Source organism: Heloderma suspectum, chromosome 1 (genome assembly GCF_057233095.1).
Source record: "Heloderma suspectum isolate Gila_16-S chromosome 1, 16-S_ref, whole genome shotgun sequence".
Taxonomy (NCBI): domain Eukaryota; kingdom Metazoa; phylum Chordata; class Lepidosauria; order Squamata; family Helodermatidae; genus Heloderma; species Heloderma suspectum.
Genome location: NC_139458.1, coordinates 141,963,810 through 141,982,986, shown reverse-complemented (window position 1 = coordinate 141,982,986; position 19,177 = coordinate 141,963,810). Strand labels below are relative to the sequence as shown.

At 49.5% G+C, this 19,177-nt stretch overlaps 1 protein-coding gene across 1 annotated transcript; it reads left to right on the top strand.

Annotated features, from left to right (window-relative positions):
• Positions 1–825: 825 nt before the first annotated feature.
• Positions 826–12,555, top strand: GMPPA (GDP-mannose pyrophosphorylase A). Its single transcript, XM_084804855.1, has 12 exons — positions 826–1,057; positions 1,922–2,019; positions 2,922–3,025; positions 3,628–3,820; positions 4,294–4,353; positions 4,888–5,018; positions 5,448–5,582; positions 6,982–7,079; positions 7,666–7,712; positions 7,920–8,012; positions 9,260–9,428; positions 9,882–12,555. Exons 1-12 carry the CDS (start codon positions 1,018–1,020, stop codon positions 9,980–9,982), a joined length of 1,269 nt encoding a protein of 422 aa, XP_084660981.1. The 5' UTR covers positions 826–1,017; the 3' UTR covers positions 9,983–12,555.
• Positions 12,556–19,177: the final 6,622 nt, after the last annotated feature.

Sequence of the window (19,177 nt, the reverse complement as noted above, 5' to 3'; positions counted from 1 at the left end):
AGGTATTTCAGTACTGGCCACACAAGTGACGGAAGCATCAATAGGCTTGGGGGAACCTCACGATTTCCTGAAGTATAAACAAATCTTTGTGTGTGAGAGAGATGAAAGGGGGGGGCGGCAAGAGGTCGGAGGCCACGCTTTCCTGCCTCGGGCAGCGGCAGAGCTTGTGTCAGTGGGGCATGTGGCTTACTTGCTCAAGCAGAGAGGAAAATCCATCTTTACCTGCTCAGAGAAAGCATTTTCTTTAGAATGACTTCACACGATGGTTCAAGCAGTGGAAGTTGCTAGCTCCAATGTCAGTGGGGCTGCGCGTCCACTCTGGCTTCAGCCAGAACTCGGAAGGAGCTATCCGCGGTGCTGCGCCTCGGGGGCTGGGTTCAGCACCCCGGACAGCTCCTTTAGAGTTCTGGCTGGTTCTAACACCCAGAGCGGACGCGCGGGCCCACCGTCTCGAGAGCCACCACCTCCGCTGGGTTCAAGGCTGAGAAGCGGTGGCGCGGGCGGGGGGGCGCTATTTCCCGATCCTGCCCCCGCCTGCGGCCAGCCGGCCTCCCCGGCCGGGGCGAGCAGCTCTTCCGCCCCGTCACCCTTAGGCTTGCCGGGATCCTCCCTCTGCACGAGGGCCGTTCGACGCCCCCAGATCCTACGGCACCGCCCCGCCTTCCCTCCGGGCTTAAGGTGGAGCCGAGGCGGCAAGCCTTGCAGGAGGCGAAACGCCCGGCCGGCGGCGAAGGGCCTCGCTCGGCGCCCCCTTAAGGCTGGCGGGCTCGCGGAGGCCCGCCCTGCGGCCCGGCCCGGCCCGGCGCGGCGCGGCGCGGCGGTGGCGGGGCTGACGTGGCGCTCTCACGTGTTCGGAAGCGGCGCTCGGCGGCCGAGTGGGGCTGGGCGCGGGAGGCGCGGAGAGGCCCGCGCTGCCTGCCCATCGCCGTGTTCGCCTCTCCCCGCTGGCTGTGCTAGAGGAGGAGGAGCCCTTCCCGTCCCCCCTTCCCGCTGCCCTCCTGCCGGACGAAGGGGACGATGCTGAAAGCCGTGATCCTCATCGGAGGCCCCCAGAAAGGTGAGCTCCATCGGCATCCCAACGCGGACATCCACGGCCCTCCCCTGTCCGTACCCGTTGCTTCCTCTTGCCATTAGACCAGCCTCCCCCAACCGGGTGCCCTCCAGGTTTCGGACTGCAACGCCCATCAGCCTCGGCCAGCATGGCTAATGGTCCGTAGGATGGGAGTTGCGGTCCAAAACATCTGGAGGGGACCAGTTGGGGGGAGGCTTCCGTAGACCATCCCAGCAGTCTCTCCTTTCCGCGGGCACCATCCCATCGTACCCCACCTCCTAGCTGTGTCGAGACCAGCCCCTTGTTTTCTCTGCTGCCGCCGTCCAAAAGTTGGTGCAAGACAATCCGGCAGAGAGTCCTGAGAGGTGTAGCCCTCTTGAGTGGTGAGGTGGCCAGGCCTAATGTCAGAGGGAGCAGGAGAAAAAGGGGACTGATGGGGCCAAGGTGTTCTCCTGAAAGTCTATTTCCAAATGTCTCTGTGTGAAACTTAATAGTGAGAGACAGACACTCTGCGCAAGTTCAGAAACTCTTTCTTATGACTTCTTATGAACAAAGGCTAGATTCTAGTGTTGAAAATAGGCCAGGGATGAACTCTAGAAGAAAAGATGCCTTGGTTTCACTTCAGTCTGCCTTCTCTGCCCACCCTGTATCCCTCCCATCTCATTGCTCAAGCCTTTGTTTGAGTCATGAGCAGCTCCCTGCTCCTTGGGAACCTCTGCATGATGCCCCTTGCTCTTTGCCCTTTCTTCCAACTCGAAGCAGCAGACCACTCGACAGAACACAGCCCGTGATGTGGGGTTGCACTTGTCTTAAGGTGGGAGACATGAAACAAACAGGCCTGTGATTCTGTGATCTTCTTTCCCCTGGCAGGGACCCGCTTCCGACCCTTGTCCTTTGAGGTACCCAAACCCTTGTTCCCCGTGGCAGGAGTGCCCATGATACAGCACCATATTGAGGCCTGCACTAAGGTAATTGTCAAGGGCTCCTTGGAGGGCTCTCTCAGTCTAATCCAGTAGCCAAGTCCAGACACAGACAAAGGGATTCCTTTCAAAGCTTTATTCTTCTTTTACAACTTAACAACTATACCGTTTGCAACTAGATCTGAGCAGCACCGAACCTATGCCCTAAGTTGGAACAGTTGGTCCCCGATTGAAAGGGAATTACTGCAGGACCCCTGAACTTAAGGACTAGGGAGAGTCCCTCCCCTTTTCCCTTGGATCCTCTGGGCGCAGCCGTTGTTTGCGCGCCAACCGGGCACTATGCCTCCTTTCCACGCCCTCCATCTGGCGCCGCTCTCTGCGTCGGCGTCGCGCGTCCACCAAGTTTGCTATCTGCTCTCTGTTACTCCCTGGACTGCTATCTAAGCTAGGAATGTTGGTGGGAGGAATCTCCATCAGCTGTTGGCCCTGGGAAAGAGGAGCGCACTCCTCTCCCAGGAGCGACTGCTCTTCCTCAAAATCAGAACTACTCTGGGATTCTATGGGCTCAGTGTCCACCCTGACAGTAATGAAGCCTATTAAGGAAAGGTTTTGCAGGGAGGGAGGAGGTACTTCCATTCAGCTCTATTGCATAATAAAACAGACAAGGAGACTGAGATAAACTCTCATGGTAAGGATCTGATAGGACTTCTGAGGCTTAATTCCTGTTGCCTTAGGAACATACATAACCATAAGAAGCTGCCTTCTAGCAAGTCAGACCATGGGTCCATCTAGCCCCATATTGTTGACACTGACTGGCAGCAGCTCTCCAGGGTTTCAGGCAGGAGTTTTTTTCTAGCCCCACCTGGAGATGCCAGGGATCGAACCTGGGACTTTCTGCATGCAAAGTAGGTGCTCTGTCACTGAGCCACAGCCCTTTCTATCTTCTACAGGTGCCCAATGTGAAGGAGATTCTCCTGATTGGCTTCTATCAGCCCAATGAGGCCCTCAGCCGCTTCCTGGTGTCAGCCCAGCAAGAGTTCAAAATCCCAATCAGGTGAGTGGGCAGCTGCCATCGGTCAGGAAAGTTAAGGATGGGATCCAGCCACTTGAGATCCTCACTCCGCACTGTCTGAGCCTGTTGAAATGGCCAGTTGCTTTTGCTGACACCTAGCGAAGCCCTTCTCCACCCCAATTTGCATACATGTCCACTCTAATTGAATTGTCACAGCCTGTCCATTTTGCATCCTATTGGCATATACCTCCAGCCTTTACATTTCTTTTTCATTTGTATACACACACACACACACACACACACCTGATCACTGAGGATAGCGCTTGGTGTGCCTGTTGGTTCTAGTCCACAAAACTTTCTACCATAGTCACTCTGTTCGTCTTTAAGGTACTGCAAGACTCTTTGTTGGTTTTGCTGCAGAAGACTAACACAGCTACCCCCTCTGGAAATGGGAAGTGGCCCTCCAGGTGTAGTTGGACTTGGACTTACAACTCCCATCAGCCCTAGCCAGCCTAGCCAAGAGGGAGGGATGATGGGACCTCCAGTCCAACAATATCTGGAAGGCTCCAAGTTGCCCACCCCTGGCATAGAGGATTCTTCCACCTGCTGAAAAACAAAGCCGTTCTGCCCCGCATCCTCTGTAGGTACCTCCAAGAATATGCTGCGCTTGGCACAGGCGGCGGCATCTACCACTTCCGGGACCAGATCCTCTCGGGCAACCCTGAAGCCTTCTTTGTGCTAAATGCAGACGTCTGCTCTGAATTCCCTCTTGGCAAAATGCTTGGCTTCCACCGGCAACGTGGGGATCCTGACAGCTTCCTCATGCTGGGTACCACGGTAATGGCAAGCCCTGACTCTGTGGGCTGAATTGCGATGGGCTTGGAAGAAGCGCCCTGTGGAGGGAATGCAGCTGGGGAGGGGGGCTAGCTGTGGGGTCCCAGTCCATGCAGGGCAACATGTCTCTCGCCTTCCTAAGGCCATGATTGGAACCTGGCTGCCCAGCAGTGCTATATGCTACTGTGGCACAGTGGTTAGGGTGTTGGACTAGGACTGGGCAGATTCAGGTTCAAATCCCCACTTGGCCATGAAGCTCACTGGGTGACTTTGGGCCAGTCACTGGCTCTCAGCCTAACCTACCTCACAGGGTTGTTGTGAGGAAAAAATAGAGAGGAGGAGGAGGACCATGCAAGAGGAAAAAAGGGGGATATAAATGTAATAAATAAAATAGATATGCTGCAGAAGGTGCTAGTTTGACTGTCAGGGCTTCCGTCTGCACTCAAGGCTCCTGTGACAATATTCTTTCCCTGTAGGCCAACAGGAAGCAGTCTCTGAACTACGGCTGTATTGTGGCAAATACTGACACCCACGAGGTATGTGGAGGGAAGGCTGGGAGGAAGAGGCACAGCCCTGTGGAGAGTGACATGAAGCTGAATGGTGGGAGATTCAGGACAGATAAAAGGCAGGACTTTTTCACATGGCGTGTAGCTGAAGTGTGGAATTGGCACTACCAGATGTAGTGAGGGCTGCCAACTCGGGTAGCTTTAAAAGGAGATTGGACAAATTCATGGAAGAGAAAGCTATCAATGGCTACTAGCCCTGATGGCTGCATGCTACCTCCAGTATCAGAAGCACTATGCCTCTGAATACCAGTGGCTGGGGAACACGAGCGGGAGGATGCTATTGCACTCATGCCCTACTTGTGGGCTTCCCAGAGCCATTTGGTTGGCCAGCGTGGGAACAGCGTGCTGGTCTGATCTAGCAGGGTTCTCCTGCTGTGCTCCTGTCACCCCACGTGCCCTTCCTTGAGTCCTGCCTGCCATTTTCTGGATCCTGGCTTCAGGTGGAGCAGGCCCCGGCATTGTGTGGGTGACTCACCCTGCTCTTCTGTCCCCTTTTTCCTCTAGGTCCTGCACTACGTGGAGAAGCCCAGCACTTTTGTTAGCGAGCTCATCAACTGCGGGATCTATTTGTTTACGCCGGCCGTCTTCTATCACATCGGGTTGGTCTTCCAGCGTAACCAGCAGGAGCTGCTTCTGTGAGTCTTCCCCAATGGTGCCCTTGTGTCCTTCCTGCTCCCGGGCAGCAACAGCAGGTCACTCATCGACCATCTCTCTCTCTCTGTTTCTTTTCATCTCCTCCATCTCCTCCTCTTCCTTCTGCCATCCCTTGCCCACATGTAGGGGCTCATGCATTGGGTAAGTGTCTGTCTCGCCCTCCATCCTGCATGCCCCTCACCCAAGTGTGGCCATGGCCCTGCTCCGCGTGGCTTGGGCACTTAGGCGCAGAACCAGCCCTTTAGTTTCCCAGTTGCTGGAGGAAGTGGCTCCACGCTTGGGCAGCCAGCTTGAGCATTTGTTTTGTGCAACCTCAAGAGACCCCCTTCCTTTCCCTGGTTGCTCTGCACCCCCTTTCCAGCAAACCAGTCTGCTACCTCCCTCACCTTTTCTTGGGCTCATTCCCCCAGAGAGGAAAGCACTAACGGCTGGCACCGAGCAGAAGCAATCCGACTGGAGCAGGATGTGTTCACAGCACTGGCCGGGCAGGGGCGCCTCTTTGCCTACAAGACGGAGGGATTCTGGAGCCAAATCAAATCTGCTGGGTAAGGCGAAGAAGGGAGGCACTACCCAGTGCCAGTCTGGGGTGCTCCGCCTACGGAGGTGGTTGTAAGCCAGTCTCTGGGGCTGTTCACACATGACGACAACCCATTGGTTTGAAAAGCCATGGGTTGTTGCGCATGAGCAGGAGATAGGTGCATTGCCAGCAGCACACCTGCCTCTTCCGCTTTTACGGGATCCACAATTGCCTCCTTTGTAGGTTGTTGAACAAGTCAGACTGCTGACTTGGTTAGGGGCTAAAGAACCCAGGGGTTAACCCAACAATAAACCATGGGTTAACTGTTGGGTTGTTTAGTTCCTAAACAACCCAGAGGTCCGTGTTCATATGTCATGCTCCACAACCTACGAAGGAGCTGATTATGGGTCATGGAGTAAAAGTGCAAGAGGCGGATGCACTGCAGGCAATGTGCCTGCTCTCTCCCACTCATGCATGCATGGCAACCTGGTTTTCAGTACCGATGGGTTGTCATTACATGCGAACCAGGTCAACGTATATTCAGTGTGTCTCATAGCAGGGGTGGGCAGAAGGTAGATCTTCAGATGTTTTGGACTTTTAACTCCCAGTAGCCCCTGCTAGCATGGACAGTGGACAGGAATGCTGGGAGTTGAAGTCCAAAACATCCGGGGATCTATTTTTTTGCTCACCACCGTTTTAGAGTGCCAAGTATTGACTCAAATACCTTGCACAGTTTTGTACGCTGTGGATCCCAGCTTTTGTTTTCTTAACTAGTATATGGGGTGATAAAGTTGGTGCGTGTGTCGAGCGGGACTTCTAAATGTGTTGGCAAAAATATAGCGACACTGCAAAAGTCAGAGGAACTGCTGAGCATAACTTCAGGTATTGGGAGATGGATGGGGCAAGTGGCGGCTGATCACACCCACTCGTTCCTTCCTGCTTCTTGACTACTGTTCCATAGCCTCCACAGGTCCAAGCTCTGTACTCTTCCTTTCTGTTTTCCCAGGTCTTGACTTAAAGAAAAATCCAAACAAATAAAAATGTGGGTCTCTGAAGCAGAAATCTTAATTTTCCATCATTGTTTCTTGAGTTTAGAACTGGGGTGTGTGTCACATGGGTAGCAGGATTCCAGTTAAAAAAAGAAAGAGAATTTGAACTTTCCAGATGGGTGCAGAATGGGGGGCGGAGAGAAATGAGGCTGGGCATTGTCAGTATCATGAGGTGGAAGTAAACTGCCCCGTGCACTGTCCTGTCCAAGGTGGAAAGGCTTCTCCTACTTTTGGAGCATGAGCCTTCTCTTTGGGTGAGCCAGCCATTTGTTCATTCATTCTCTCTCTCTTTTTTTCCTCGAGAGGCTGCTGTTATGGGGTGGTGCGGTGTTTGGGGGCAGGTGGCAAGCATAACGCCTGCCTTCTTCTCTTTGCCAGCTCTGCCATCTATGCCAATCGCCTGTATCTGAGCTGCTACAACCAGTGCCACCCGGAGAGACTTGCCCAGAATAAGTCTGGTGGACCCACCATCCGAGGTATTGGCTCCCTCCTTTCCCTTCACGAGACAAAAACTCAGATGCATTCTCTTGGCAGGAACCAGATGTACCATCTGTGTTCCAAACTATCAAGGATTCATTTTATGTGTCAATCTGTAAACAGGAGTGCTGGAGGCAGAGACCCCATATTGGGAGCCCAGTTTCCAAGGGCCTCAAGTCCTGCCTCTCTGTCCTAGGTTACTCCAAAGTATGTGATGTCCCTTCTTTCAGTATCTAGGAATGGGCAGTATTTTTTTCCTGCATTGCTTTGGAAAATGTTTAGATTGGAGAAACTATTCTCTGTTTTGTGTATGTACTTGGTTCCAGAATCTGCCAGAATTAGACTTGGCGAGAGCCTGCCTTAGTTTGGCACATGTCCCTATGGTGAGGCAGCAACCTTTTGCAGCCCATTCCACAGTCTGCATTAGACTGTGACACCGAGCTGGGTCTGTGCTGGATATTTAGCATTGCAGCTGGACCCCTGTATTGTAGAGAAGCAGAACCTCTGTAGCGAAGCTTTCCAAACTAATCCTCCCCATCACAGAGTAGAGAGAACTGATTCTGCTGGGGCTTCTTTTCCACACAGGGAATGTCTACATCCATCCAACAGCCGTGGTGGATGCCAGTGCTGTGGTAAGCATAGTGGGTGTGGCATGTTCAGTGTCTTGGCTGTAGCACAGGTGGGACCGGGAGGTTGCTATGCTGAGCTTTAGGGGCTTTTGACTGTGTCTCTGGCCCCCTGAGCACTCCCATGTCCCGTTGTGTAGGGAAGCAGCTAGATGAACAGGTGCAGGGCTTGCATGCCACTTCACTGACACCCCCTGTGCATTTTCCCAACAGCTAGGTCCCAACGTCTCCATCGGAAAGGGGGTGACCATCGGGGCTGGAGTGCGTGTGCGGGAATCCATCATTCTGCACGGGGCTTCTCTCCAGGTAGGTGTTGCCCCAAGTTCCAGTGGGTCAAGATCCAACAGCTCTCACCACCTTAAGGCAGAGGTGTCAAACCCCTTTTCTGCCCGAGGGCCAAATTCCATTTCAGAGAAGCTCTCAGGCACCATATTCCAGTGGTGAATGGGGCTGAAGGCAAAAGGGACAGAACCAGAACACCAGCATATTTTAGCGTAAAGCTCTTATTATCAGTAATGAAGCCTTAGGAGAGGCATTTCCTGTGCACTTCCTCTTTATAAGAACGGGGGGGATGGTGTCCCACCATCCTCCAGCTATTATATTGCAGGGGGTGGAGCTGTGGCCCTCCAAATATTGTTGGACTACGGCTCCCATCTTCCCTGACCATTAGCCAAGCTGGCTGGGGCTGATGGATTCTAACAACATCTGAAGGGCCAGATGTTACTCACCCCTGTAGTATACAATGACAGGATGTCATGCCACTGATGCTGGATTGAGGTTAGCACCGTTATGGCGCTAATTGCGAGTGGGAGGTTTTCGGGAAAGGTTAGCGCTTTCCTTCTCGTTGTTTGTGTCCACGCCCAGCAGGTGGCACTAGTGCACTGTAAGGTTTGGTGGGGGTGCGGTTCTTCTTCCAAGAGTCTTGCAAAGACTTAACAAATTTGTTATAGCATAAGCTCTTTTTCCTCCCAGGAGTGACAGAAATTCAGGCTGCTGTCTTGTAGGCAGTTACTTGGCAGTAGGTCCCATTGAACTGAATGGGGCTTATTTCTGAGTAAATGTGTACAGGATTGCACTATTGAATTGTTGATTCAAACGCAGCTGAGGCTGTGACTTGGTTTCACAAGAAAAGTAAAATGTTCACAAACTATAAAGCTTTCTTTCATCATTTTCATAAATGGTGACTTTTTGCAGCAAGATGAGGGGGTGAAGTATTGATGTCCCCTCCTGTCCCCCCCACAACCTTTTACTATGTCCCAGTTCTCGAAACCTTGGCATCTCCTGGTAGGGCTGGGAAAGAGCCTTGCCTGGAACCCTGGAGAGGAGCTGCCAGTCCGTGTAGGCCAGGCCCAAGGACCAAATTCCATTTCAGAGAAGCTCTCAGGTGGCTACATTTGAATGGCGGATGGGGCAAAGGGGGGCAGGACCAGAAGCAAAAGGGGTAGGGCCAAAATACAAAAAATACCAGTATATTGCAGTTTAAAAGCTCAATTCCATCCATGTTTAGACAGAAAAAGTCGTACAACTCCCTTCTCTCCGTGCTTTCTGCACAGGACCATACCTGTGTGCTGAACAGCATTGTGGGCTGGGATAGCACCATTGGGCGCTGGGCTCGTGTAGAGGGTACCCCCAGTGACCCCAACCCGAATGATCCCTACGCAAAGATCGACAGTGAGACTCTCTTTCGGGATGGCCGCCTCACCCCCTCCATCACCATCCTGGGTAAGCTTCTGTACCTTTTCTGTGCCCTCCTCCCCTGGTAATTGAGGAAGACCTTCATGCATTTCTGAGTCTGTCTTTCTTGTGAGGAAGAAATGTCTTGAAAGAAAGAAAGAAAGAAAGAAAGAAAGAAAGAAAGAAAGAAAGAAAGAAAGAAAGAAAGAAAGAAAGAAAGAAAGAAAGAAAGAAAGTCTTTCAAATGTCTTTCTTGAAAGACATTTCAAATGTCTTTCTTGAAAGTCTTTCAGATGACTTTCTTGCGAGCAAAGCCCTCCTGCATTTCTGAGTCCGTCTTTCTGGCGAGCAAAGCCCTCCTGCATTTCTGAGTCCGTCTTTCTTGCGGGGAAGACCCTCCTGCATTTCTGAGTCTGTCTTTCTTGCGGGGAAGACCCTCCTGCATTTCTCCTCCCTTGCTCACCTCACTGATGCCTCTCACTGCTCCCTCCTCCTCCACAGGCTGCAATGTTACCATCCCTGCCGAAGTCGTCATCCTGAACTCCATCGTCTTGCCCCACAAAGAACTCAGCCGCAGCTTCAAGAACCAAATTATTCTCTGACGGGGCAGAGCAGGACTTGTCCCCAGACATGAAGGCAGAGGAGGTCCTCCTAATGAGGTCGCCTTGAGACATCGTTGCACCTACCCTGAAGCCGCACCCTGTCTTTGTTGTGCTTTGCAGGATCAGGGCCTGCTGCTGTGGCATCAGTATGGATTTCCCCCCAGGCCTGTCCATGGAAGGGGGACCTGAGCTTCCCTCTTGAGCGGAGGGATTTGAAATGGCTCACCTGTGGGCAGGAGCCTAGAACTGCCACAGAACCTCCACTGAAAGGGGGAAGCTTGCCTTGGCCCAATGCCATGGTGCTACCTCACTGCTGACCAAGGCAGTTGCCAGGGAAAGGATGGGGAAGTACTGCAGCTGTTGCTTTCTCGGTTCCTAGGCCACAGAGAGGACCTGGGGCATGCCTGCATGCTCCCTTGGATCTTGGACATACTCATTCAGCATAAGCAGTTCCCCCCCAGCCCCAGCACCCCTCCTGATTTCCCTATAATAGGATGGGTGCAGGTGGAGTGGAAACATTGCAAGCTCAGAATAGGTGATGCATCCCATGGGGTGGAAAGATGTGCAGAGTACCACGACATAGCACCCTTTCCTGTTTTTCCAGCACTGCTTCCTCCTCTTCCACTTGCCCACTCAGGCACTAAGCTGGAACCATGGGAATCCAGGGTACAGACATGCTCTCTCATCTGTATGCCAAGCGACCTCTGTTCAAGCCTCCCAGCCTCTGTTCCTTTGTAGTGCCAATGAACTGGTTTCCAGCCTCTAGGATGATGGCACCTCCAAGCAATAGAGAGAGAAGGGAACAACAAATCTGTTTCTGCATAGCTTATCCTCTGCTGCAATCTGAAGTGTTGGTTTCTTTTAAGGCTCCAAGAGGAATGGGTAGATATTGGCCAGGGATCAACTGCAGCTGGATGTAACAAGCATATATTGAGGAAAGTCCTTGCATAGGTGAACTTTCCATTTAATGCAGGGATCGGGAACAGCATGTGGCCCTCCAGTTGTGGTTGGGTTGCAACTCCCATCATCACTCACTATTCTCTATGTTAGCTAGGGCTGATGGGATTTGCAGTCCATCAAAAGCTGGAGGGACATACATTCCCCACCACTGATTTAATGGGAATAGGTTTCTGCAAGGATTGGAACAGGAGCCTGTGTTGAGCCAGGGCTCTTGGGGTCAGAGGGAATGGAGACTCTGCACACATGAAGCTTCCACACCACTGTCAGGGTTGACAGCACCAACCCAGGGAGGGGAAAATCCTTCATCATATTGACCTTTACATCAAAGGCTTGAGCTTGCAAGGACAGGGGTTATTAGTTGACAAAAATGCCCTAATTTGATTATGTTTTAGATCCACTTAAAATGGTAAAAAAACCAACATTTTCCTTGCTTTCATGACAAGATTACAATTGCCTCATGTAACATGCCAGCTTTCCATTGAATCTTGGGACCCTTGACTGCTAAGCCACACCTGAAGGAGGCCAAAACCCCACCCCTGAATTTGATACCACAAAGGTGGTTAAGTTATTGCCCCATGTAAAGCACTTCAAGTACATGTTGGAAAGCAGTGTAGAAATATTTTAAATAAATACTGGCTGTGTGTGTATCTATGTGTGTAGCTTCCAAAGCAAGTCACTGTTTTGAGAGATTCCCTAAGAAATGTTTGAGGTGTGCTACCTCTTCCCAGTTGCATGCTCAGAAATCATAATACCCTGGTGAAGCAGAAGCAACATTGGAGAAGATGGCTGAACTAGACCTGGAAGGGACTTCACAGGTCATCTAGTCCAACCCCCTGACAATGAAATCCATTGCTACAGCATCCCTGATAGGTGACCATTCAGCCCCTGCTTAAAATCCTCTAATGAATGAGAGCCACTTTCTGAGCCAGTCTGTTCTGTCAGGAAATTATTTGTATGGCTAAGTTGAAATCCTTTCATTTGAACCTGTGGGTTTGGGTCCTACCCTCTGGTGCAACAACAGCCACACTTGCTCCATCATCTACATCAGTCTTTCCCAACCGGATTCCCTCCAGATGTTTTGGAGGTCAGCATAGCCTGTGGTCAGGCATGCTGGAAGTTATAGTCCAAAACATCTGGAGGGGACCAGGTTGAGGAAGGCTGATCTATGCGATAGCCCTTCCAGTGGCTACCATATTGCCTCTTAATTGTCTCCTGGCTAAACAGACCCAACCCTTTCAACCTTTCCTCATAGGATTTGGTGTCCAGATTCTTGAAGGTAGTGGAGTTATATCTGAAACAGGTTCTGTTCCTGGGATTTCATCTGTCTAAAAATGTAAGCAATAAAGAACATCATTGATTGCTGCAGTCCCTGACTGCATAAGAAACAGAATCTTCCCTCTTTCATCTATCTGCTGCCACCACAGGAATATTGCCTGTGTAAATTTACGGTAATGAAGATATTGACACTTTGGCACTTCGTTGCTGTGCATTTATAGAGGTTGTATGTGCGCGCACATCCCTTATTTGGTATCTAGTCCAATTTTGTTCCTTGCAGCTTCTACCATTGTAAGTAAATAAATACAGATTATATGTAATTACATATTTTAACTATTCTTGATTTGCTGTTGTCTCTTTGCTGGGTTGTGAAGCTGAAGAAAAGGAGGATTTTAAAAAACTTAACAGCCTTCCTCCACCTGGTTCCCTCCAGATGTGTTGGACTATACCTCCCATTATCACCAACCAGGATGATGGCTGTGCTGGCTGGGGCATGATGGAAAATGTACTCCTACGCTTCTGGAAGGCACTAGGTTGGGTTAGGCTGACTCAACACAATGCCAGGCGGCAGTGTCTCAGGTGATGGGCAAGTCTCCCCCTGCTGTGAGCTGTGCCCCTTATTGTGGGCAATTTACTGCATCCAATGGGACTCACAGGGGTGGGCTTGATGATCACTGGACCCCGATCTGTGTAGGCCCATTCTGGGTTCTGCTTCTTGGTAATGCTGGAATGTTGGTTGCTTTTATATATCCCCCTACAAGTCCAGGCCTAAAATCTAGCATGTAAGAGAAGTGCTAGCATAGCATAAAGGGAAATCCTGCCTCCCAACAATCTTGAGAGAATGTCAGTAAGTAAATGGAGTAAAGATTTGCGTAATTAGACTTCTTTACAAAACAGGTTGCAAAGTCCCCCATCAAAAGCTCCTGCAAAAGGTTAAGTACTCATGGCATAAGCAGAGGCATCCTTTTGTGGATTAGCGAGTGGCTGAATGATAGGAAATAGGAGGTAGGCATAAATGGTCAATTTGCACAGTGGAGAGAGATAAACTGCAGGGAGCCTCAAGGATCTATAATGGGACCTGTGCTTTTTAACATATTCATTAATGACTTGGAAAAGGGATTGAACGGGAAGCAGCAAAATTTGCAGATGATAAATTATTCAAGGTAGTTAAATCTAAAGCAGATTGTAAGGAGTTCTGTGGGGATCTTATAACAGTGGGAGAGTGGGTAATGAAATGCAGTGTTGATAAGTGCAACAAAGTACATTTAGGGGAAAAATAACCTCAGCTTTACATACTCTCCATGGAGTTTGGAATTGCCCTCTTCCATTTAAGAAACAAGCTGCCTGGCCCTAGGCGCATAAGAGGAGCTGTGCTGGATCATACCAAAGCCCTGTCTAGTCCAGCATTTCACAGAGGCCAACCAGCTGCCTGGGGAAAGCCCATAAGCAGGAAATGAGCACAACAGCACCCTCTTGCTCCTGTTTCCCAGCAACTGGTATACAGAGGCATGCTGCCTCTGTTACTGGAGGTAATATGCCAGTGTGGTGTAGTGGCGAGAGCGTTGGACTGGGAGTCGGGAGATCCGGGTTCTAGTCCCCACTCGGCCATGGAAGCTCACTGGGTGACTTTGGGCCAGTCACAGACTCTCAGCCCAACCCACCTCACAGGGTTGTTGTGAGGATAAACTGGAGGAGGAGGAGGACTATGTACGCTGCCTTGGGTTCCTTAAGGTGGAAAAAAGGCGGGATATAAATGTAATAAATAATAATAATAATATATAGCCCTCATGACTAGTAGCTGTCAATAGCCTTATCATCCATGAACCTAACCAACTTTTAAAGCTGTCCAAGTTGGTGGCTGTGTGGTAGCAAATTCCATACTCCAACTTAACTGATAGTTCTCCCCTTGAGTATTTCCAGAGGGCATCAAGATGGGGCAGTTGCTGGAGGCCCTAAGACCAACAGGGGAACCTCTGAGGATGTTGGACAAAACATCATTCAGCCACTCGCTAATCCACAAAAGGATGCCTCTGCTTATGCCATGAGTACTTAACCTTTTGCAGGAGCTTTTGATGGGGGACTTTGCAACCTGTTTTGTAAAGAAGTCTAATTACGCAAACCTTCAAACAAAAGCACTGCCTGGTCTTGGCTTTCCATGAAAACAAAACCCAGAGGAGAGGGCAGGTGGGTGAGCGAGTGCGTGGTGACAACTGCTTCTCTGCCTGCCTGCCTGCCTGCCTGCCTGCCTGCCTGCCTGCCTGCCTGCCTGCCTTCGCTGTTGAGGGGGCAGGGGAACAGCAGCTGCAGCCACCACTGTCTGGGCTTTAGATGGCACTGAGAGTGCCTTGTCAGAAGCTGTTCACAATCACAGAAATCAGTGCTAGTCTTCTCACTTTAAAAAAGGATAACACTGGCAGAGATACAGAAAAGGATGGCCAAAATTGCACCCAAGGGCATTGTGGGAATTACAGAGGTCAGGATATACACATGTGAAGAACACCACTCCACCTGTCCTGCGGTGCAGACCAGGCTGGAATGCACTTCCTTGACTAGCTTATGGGTAGCTGCCAACACTCCCTCAATTCTACCTAGATCTGGCCAAGGGAGCATCCCATAGACAGCCTCGAAGCCAGCCTAAAAGTATGGAGAGGGGGCAAAAAAGTAGGGGACAGTTCATCTGGTTTGCAGGCCTTTTAAAGACAAAATTGTAAACGTTTTAAATTATTTGTTTGTAAAAAAAATTAGGGGGACCAAGAACATTTAGGGGGGATAGCACACACACACACCCCTTGCAGCCTACCCCTGGCTCCAGGCCTGCCCATTAGAGCAGGGGTGCAGAACCTCTTTCAGCTCAAGAACCACATTCTGTTTTGAAGACGCTCTTGAGGGCCATGTTCCAGTTGTGGGTGTGGCCAAAGCCAAAACGGGCAGGGTCAACCCCCCCCCATACCAGCATATTTTAGCTTAAAGCAATGGCTGCCAGGAACTAAGCCTTAGCAGAGGAGTTTCGCCCTTTTAGAACAGGGTAAACATGCAAAAGCTGTTAAACCACCAAACGATCAATGGTTGGGAGGAAGGGGAAGGAGGGGGGCCTTCTGGGGAACCCCAGAGGACTGAATTGGGCTCCCAGAGGGCCTCAGCTGCTCCCCCCCCTCCAATAACAGACCTTTGGGTTATTTTCCTGAGAGGAGGGAAGCTACTATTACCAAACTCATGCCTGGCTATATCTTGTTGTTGTTCAGTCATGTCCGACTCTTCGTGACCCTATGGACCATAGCACACCAGGCCTTCCTGTCCTGTGCTCTCTCTTGGAGTGTGCTCAAGTCCATATTCATTGCATTGGTGATGCTATCTAGCCATCTCATCCTCGGCCGTCCCCTTCTCCTTTTGCCTTCAATCTTTCCCAGCATCAGGGTCTTTTCCAGGGAGTTTTCTCTTCGCATTAGGTGGCCAAAATATTTGAGCTTCAGCTTCAGTATCTGTCCTTCCAATGAGCGCTCAGGGTTGATTTCCTTTAGGATTGACTGATTTGACCTCCTTGCAGTCCAGGGGACTCATAAGAGTCTTCTCCAGCACCACGGTTTGAAAGCATCAATTCTTCGGCACTCAGCCTTCCTTACAGTCCAGCTCTCACAGCCATACTGTTGCTACTGGGAAAACCATAGCTTTGGTTATACGCACCTTTGTCGGCAAGGTGATGTCTCTGCTTCTTACTATGCTCTCTAGGTTTGCCATAGCTTTCCTCCCAAGGAGCAGGCGTCTTTTAATTTCATGGCTACAGTCACCATCTGCGGTGATCTTGAAGCCCAAGAAAATAAAATCTGCCACTGCTTCCATTTCTTCCCCTTCCATATGCCAGGAAGTGATGGGGCCAGATGCCATGATCTTAGTTTTTTTAATGTTGAATTCCAAACCAGCTTTTGTACTCTCCACTTTCACCCTCAACAAGAGGCTCTTTAGATCCTCTTCACTTTCTGCCATTAGGGTGATATCGTCTGCGTATCTGAGGTTGTTGATAATTCTCCCGGCAATCTTAATTCTGACCTGTGATTCATCCAACCCGGCATTTCTCATGATGTACTCTGCATATAAATTAAATAAGCAGGGCGACAATATACAGCCTTGTCGTACTTCTTTCCCAATTTTGAACCAATCGGTTGTTCCATGTCCGGTTCTTACTGTTGCTTCTTGACCCTCATACAGGTTTCTCAGGAGACAGGTAAGGTGCTCTGGTACCCCCATCTCTTTAAGAATTTGCCAGAGTTTGTTGTGATCCACACAATCAAAGCCTTTAGCGTAGTCAATGAAGCAGAAATAGACGTTTTTCTGGAATTCTCTTGCTTTCTCCATGATCCAGCGAATGTTGGCGATTTGATCTCTGGTTCCCCTGCCTCTTCGAAACCCAGCTTGCACTTCTGGTAATTCTCGGTTCACATACTGCTGAAGTCTAGGTTGTAGGATTTTGAGCATCACCTTGCTGGCATGTGAAATGAGCACAATTGTACGGTAGTTTGAACACTCTTTGGCATTGCCCTTCTTTGGAATTGGAATGGAAACTGACCTTTTCCAGTCTTGTGGCCATTGTTGAGTGTTCCAAATGTGTTGGCATATTGAGTGCAGCACTTTAACAGCATCATCTTTTAGGATCTTAAATAGCTCAGCTGGAATACTGTCACCTCCGCTAGCTTTGTTGTTAGCGATGCTTCCGAAGGCCCACTTGACTTCACTCTCTAGGATGTCTGGCTCAGGTTCAGTGACCGCACTATCATGGCTATCAGGGACATTCAGATCTTTCCTGTATAGTTCTTCTGTGTATTCTTTCCATCTCTTCTTAATCTCATGTGCTTCTGTTAGGGCCCTGCCTTCTTTGTCTTTTATTTATTTATTTATTTATTTCATTTCTATACCGCCCAAAAGCCGAAGCTCTCTGGGTGGTTCACAAAAATTAAAACCAAACAACACACAATAAAACAATTTAAAATATATAGAGCATTAAAACCACAATATAACAATACAACCACAATAAAACCTAGCAGCAGTACAGGAATTTAAAATACAGATTTAAAACAGCAAAGATAAACATTTAGAAAGCTAAAAAGCCTGGGAAAATAAAAAGGTCTTCACCTGGCGCCGAAAGAAGTACAATGTAGGCACCAGGCGAACCTCACTAGGGAGCTCATTCCAGAGCCGGGGTGCCACAGCAGAAAAAGCTCTCCTCCTAGTAGCCACCCACCTCACTTCCTTTGGCAGGGGCTCACGGAGAAGGGCCGCTGCTGATGATCTTAATATTTATTATGCCATCGTTGTACAAAACGTTCCCTTGAGATCTCCGATTTTCTTGAAGAGATCTCTAGTCTTTCCCATTCTATTTTTTCTTCGATTTCTTTGCATTGTTCATTTAAGAACGCCTTCTTGTCTCTCCTTGCTATTCTCTGGAACTCTGCATTCAGTTGGGTATATCTTCCCCTTTCTCCCTTGCTTTTCGCTTCCCTTCTTTCCTCAGCTACTTGTAAAGCCTCATCAGACAGCCACTTGGCTTTCTTGCATTTCTTTTTCTTTGGGATGGATTGAGTTGCTGCCTCCTGAACAATGTTACGGACCTCCATCCATAGTTCCTCAGGCACTCTGTCTATCAGGTCTAATCCCTTAAATCTATTCCTCACCTCCACTGTATATTCATAAGGGATATGATTTAGGTCATACCTGAATGGTTTAGTGGTTTTCCCTACATTCTTCAATTTAAGATGAAATTTTGCAATAAGAAGCTCATGATCTGAGCCACAGTCAGCTCCAGGTCTTGTTTTGACTGACTGTATAGAGCTTCTCCATCTTTGTCTGCAAAGGACATAATCCATCTGATTTCGATATTGACCATCTGGTGACGTCCATGTGTAGAGTCGCCTCTTGTGCTGTTGGAAAAGAGTGTTTGCTATGATCAGCGTGTTCTCTTGGCAAAACTCTATTAGCCTTTGTCCTGTTTCATTTTGTACACCAAGGCCATGCTTGCCTGTTATCCCGGTGATTTCTTGACTTCCTACTTTAGCATTCCAATCCCCTATGATGAAGAGGACATCTTTTTTTGGTGTTAGTTCTAGAAGGTGTTGTAAGTCTTCATAGAACCGATCAACCTCAGCTTCTTTGGCCTCAATGGTTGGGGCATAGACTTGAATTACTGTGATGTTGAATGGTTTGCCTTGGATTCGTACTGAGATCATGCTATCATTTTTGAGATTGTACCCCAGTACTGCTTTTCCCACCCTTTTGTTGACTATGAGTGCTACTCCATTTCTTCTAAGGGATTCTTGCCCACAGTGGTAGATATGATGGTCACCTGAATTAAATTCGCCCATGCTTGTCCATTTTAGTTCACTGATTCCCAAGATGTCGATGTTCAATCTTGCCATCTCATGTTTGACCACCTCCAGCTTACCTTGATTCATTGATCTTACATTCCAGGTTCCTAAACAATATTGTTCTTTACAGCATCGGACTTTCTTTTCACCACCAGACACATCCACAGCTGAGTGTCATTTCGGCTTTGGCCCAGCCGCTTCACTCTTTCTGGTGCTACTTGGAAATGCCCTCTGCTCTTCCCCAGTTGTATATTGGACACCTACTGACCTGAGGGGCTCATCTTCCGGCATCATATCTTTTAGCCTTGTGATACGTTCCATGGGGTTTTCTTGGCAAGAATACTGGAGTGGGTTGCCATTTCCTTCTCCAGTGGACCACATTTTGTCAGAACTTTCCACCATGACCTGTCTGTCTTGGGTGGCCTTGCACAGCATAGCTTATGGCTTTAGTGAATTACGCAAGCCCCTTCGCCACAACAAAGCAGCGATCCATGAAGGGGTGGCTACATGTAGGCAAAGTCTAATCATGCTCTGCTCCAACATGGTGTCCTCCAGATGTTTTTAACTACAGCTCCCAATATGCAGCATTGACAAACAGCCTGGCATC

Excerpts from the sequence above, each read along its gene's own strand:
- GMPPA (XM_084804855.1), top strand. The coding sequence starts at position 1,018 with ATGCTGAAAGCCGTGATCCTCATCGGAGGCCCCCAGAAAG. Across the intron at positions 4,354-4,887 it reads CAAATACTGACACCCACGAG|GTCCTGCACTACGTGGAGAA; the intron begins GTATGTGGAGGG and ends TTTTTCCTCTAG. Across the intron at positions 7,080-7,665 it reads TGGTGGACCCACCATCCGAG|GGAATGTCTACATCCATCCA; the intron begins GTATTGGCTCCC and ends TTTTCCACACAG.